This window comes from Symphodus melops (assembly GCF_947650265.1).
Source record: "Symphodus melops genome assembly, contig: scaffold_338, whole genome shotgun sequence".
NCBI lineage: Eukaryota > Metazoa > Chordata > Actinopteri > Labriformes > Labridae > Symphodus > Symphodus melops.
In genome coordinates this window covers 1-2,500 of record NW_027636579.1, presented here as the reverse complement: position 1 = coordinate 2,500, position 2,500 = coordinate 1, and the positions used below count along the sequence as shown (strand labels likewise).

At 48.7% G+C, this 2,500-nt stretch overlaps 1 protein-coding gene across 1 annotated transcript in view; it reads right to left on the bottom strand.

Moving 5' to 3' along the window:
* LOC306819336 (uncharacterized protein) overlaps nucleotides 1–2,494 on the bottom strand; it is a 26,133-nt gene extending 23,639 nt beyond the window's left edge. Inside the window, exons 1-4 of the mRNA XM_079373117.1 lie at nucleotides 2,470–2,494; nucleotides 1,839–2,125; nucleotides 1,583–1,611; nucleotides 727–1,478 (exon numbers count right to left, since the gene is read on the bottom strand). Of these exons, the coding sequence (XP_079229243.1) occupies nucleotides 1,182–1,478; nucleotides 1,583–1,611; nucleotides 1,839–2,106 (594 nt within the window). The 5' untranslated portion in view covers nucleotides 2,107–2,125; nucleotides 2,470–2,494 and the 3' untranslated portion in view covers nucleotides 727–1,181. The remainder of the gene's footprint in view (nucleotides 1–726; nucleotides 1,479–1,582; nucleotides 1,612–1,838; nucleotides 2,126–2,469) is intronic.
* Nucleotides 2,495–2,500: the final 6 nt, after the last annotated feature.

The following is a 2,500-nucleotide window of genomic DNA, read 5'->3' as shown; positions in this document are numbered from 1 at the left end:
CAGTGAAAGATGTTAGACTTCATAAAGGACTTAATGAAAGGTGTTAGACTTCATAAAGGACTTAGTGAAAGGTGTTAGGAGACTTCATAAAGGACTTAGTGAAAGGTGTTAGGAGACTTCATAAAGGACTCAGTGAAAGATGTTAGACTTCATAAAGGACTCAGTGAAAGATGTTAGACTTCATAAAGGACTTAGTGAAAGGTGTTAGACTTCATAAAGGACTTAGTGAAAGGTGTTAGGAGACTTCATAAAGGACTTAGTGAAAGGTGTTAGACTTCATAAAGGACTTAGTGAAAGGTGTTAGACTTCATAAAGGACTTAGTGAAAGGTGTTAGACTTCATAAAGGACTTAGTGAAAGGTGTTAGACTTCATAAAGGACTTAGTGAAAGGTGTTAGGAGACTTCATAAAGGACTTAGTGAAAGGTGTTAGGAGACTTCATAATGAGCGAGTCACTTTAAAAGTTGTGCTGCAATGAATTGTGGGTCGGCACTTTCTCGTCTCCTTTCCTAAAGGAGGTAATAAAGGAAGCATTGAGCCTCCTTTCCTTCACTTTAAGAGAATTCAAACCGCTCTCATCATGGCCGCCACGTAAACGCTTCAGGGTTAAAGAAACAAGGATACAGGAGGGAGAATCTGAACGCAGCCTCTGAGTCTCACCAGGCTCCGCCCACTTTCATGATAAAAAGATCAGTTTTTATTTCCCATCAGGCTTTGCTGCACTCACCTCCTCAGCCTGAGTGATGACCAGCTCCGGGACGTTCCCTCCTGATTGGTCTGCAGCCTGCAGGACCTGGTCCTGGTCTAAGTGCTCCTGAGACCCAGCTTGGTCCTGGTCCTGGTCTAAGTGCTCCTGAAGCCCAGCTTGGTCCTGGTCCTGGTCTAAGTGCTCCTGAAGCCCAGTTTGGTCCTGGTCTAAGTGCTCCTGAAGTCCAGCTTGGTCCTGGTCCTGGTCTAAGTGCTCCTGAGGCCTAGATTGGTCCTGGTCCTGGTCTAAGAGCTCTTGAAGCCCAGCTTGATCCTGGTCCTGGTCTAAGTGCTCCTGAAGTCCAGCTTGTTCCTGGTCTAAGTGCTTCTGAGGCCTAGCTTGATCCTGGTCCTGGTCTAAGTGCTCCTGAAGCCCAGCTTGGTCCTGGTCCTGGTCTAAGTTCTCCTGAGGCCCAGCTTGGTCCTGGTCCTGTTCTAAGTACTCTGAAGCCCAGCTTGGTCCTGGTCCTGGTCTAAGTGCTCCTGAAGCCCCGCTTGGTCCTGGTCTAAGTGCTCCTGAAGCGCAGCTTGATCCTGGTCTAAGTGCTCCTGAAGCCCAGCTTGGTCCTGGTCTAAGAGCTCTTGAAGCCCAGCTTGATCCTGGTCCTGGTCTAAGTGCTCCTGAGACCCAGCTTGGTCCTGGTCTAAGTGCTCCTGAAGCCCAGCTTGGTCCTGGTCCTGGCCTAAGTGCTCCTGAGGCCCAGCTTGGTCCTGGTCCTGGTCTAAGTGCTCCTGAGGCCCAGCTTGTCCTGGTCTAAATGCTCCTGAGGCCCAGCTTGGTCCTCGTCCTGGTCTAAGTGCTCCTGAGGCCCAGCTTGGTCCTGGTCTACGTGCACCTGAGGCCCAGCTTGATCCTGGTCCTGGTCTAAGAGAAAAAGAGTTTCTGAAATTAAAGATTCAAATATAAAAACATTTAAAGAGCGCCTCTGGAGATCCAGACCCCCCCCCCCCCCCCCAACACTAAAGGCTCCTCCTCTGAGTCTCAGAGGGGGGATGAGATAAGATCCACTTCCTGTGGAGAAACACGAACATCAGGCTGGAGCTAACCAAAGAGCTACACAAACTCAGCCCTCTCTGAGGTTCTCTTCCCACCTTGGTCCTGATCCTGGTCCAACTCTCTGATCTCTTGGTCCATGTTGTAAAGCTCAGATTCCTCTCCAAGTTCTTCTTCTGGACTCTGGTGGACTTCTTGGTCCTCAGGAGGTTTCTGACCTTCTACTTTATCTCCAGTCTTGTCTGAAAGCTGATCCTGGTCTACGTCAGAGGGAAGACTTTCAAGGTAGTAGTTCTCTACAGGGCAGTCCTGTATCTCCTCAGGTCCGGAGACCTGGACCTGATCCTGGTTTAGGTCTGTGTCCATGGTCTCTGTTCGCTCAGATCTGGAAGCAGAAATATGAAAATCAAACTTTCATGTCAAGGTAAAAAAAAACTTGCTGTGAAAGATGGGCCGAGGTCACAAGGTCAAGAGGTCATAGGTCAAGAGGTCATGAGGTCAAGAGGTCATGAGGTCATAGGGAATTTCAAATCAAAGATGGAAAATAAGACAATCAGAGGAAATAAACAAGACAGTCAAAGATTCTCTTGATATGAATGTGTATATCTGAAGTGTGGGGGCGTGGTCTGGAGGGAGTTAGACCACGCCCACCTGCCAGTCAGGTCAGCTACTATGTTATTGCCCCCCCCCACACACACACACTTCATCGACATCTGAGGGTGAGCTCACGTGATGTCTTCATGTGTTTGTGTAAATGTTT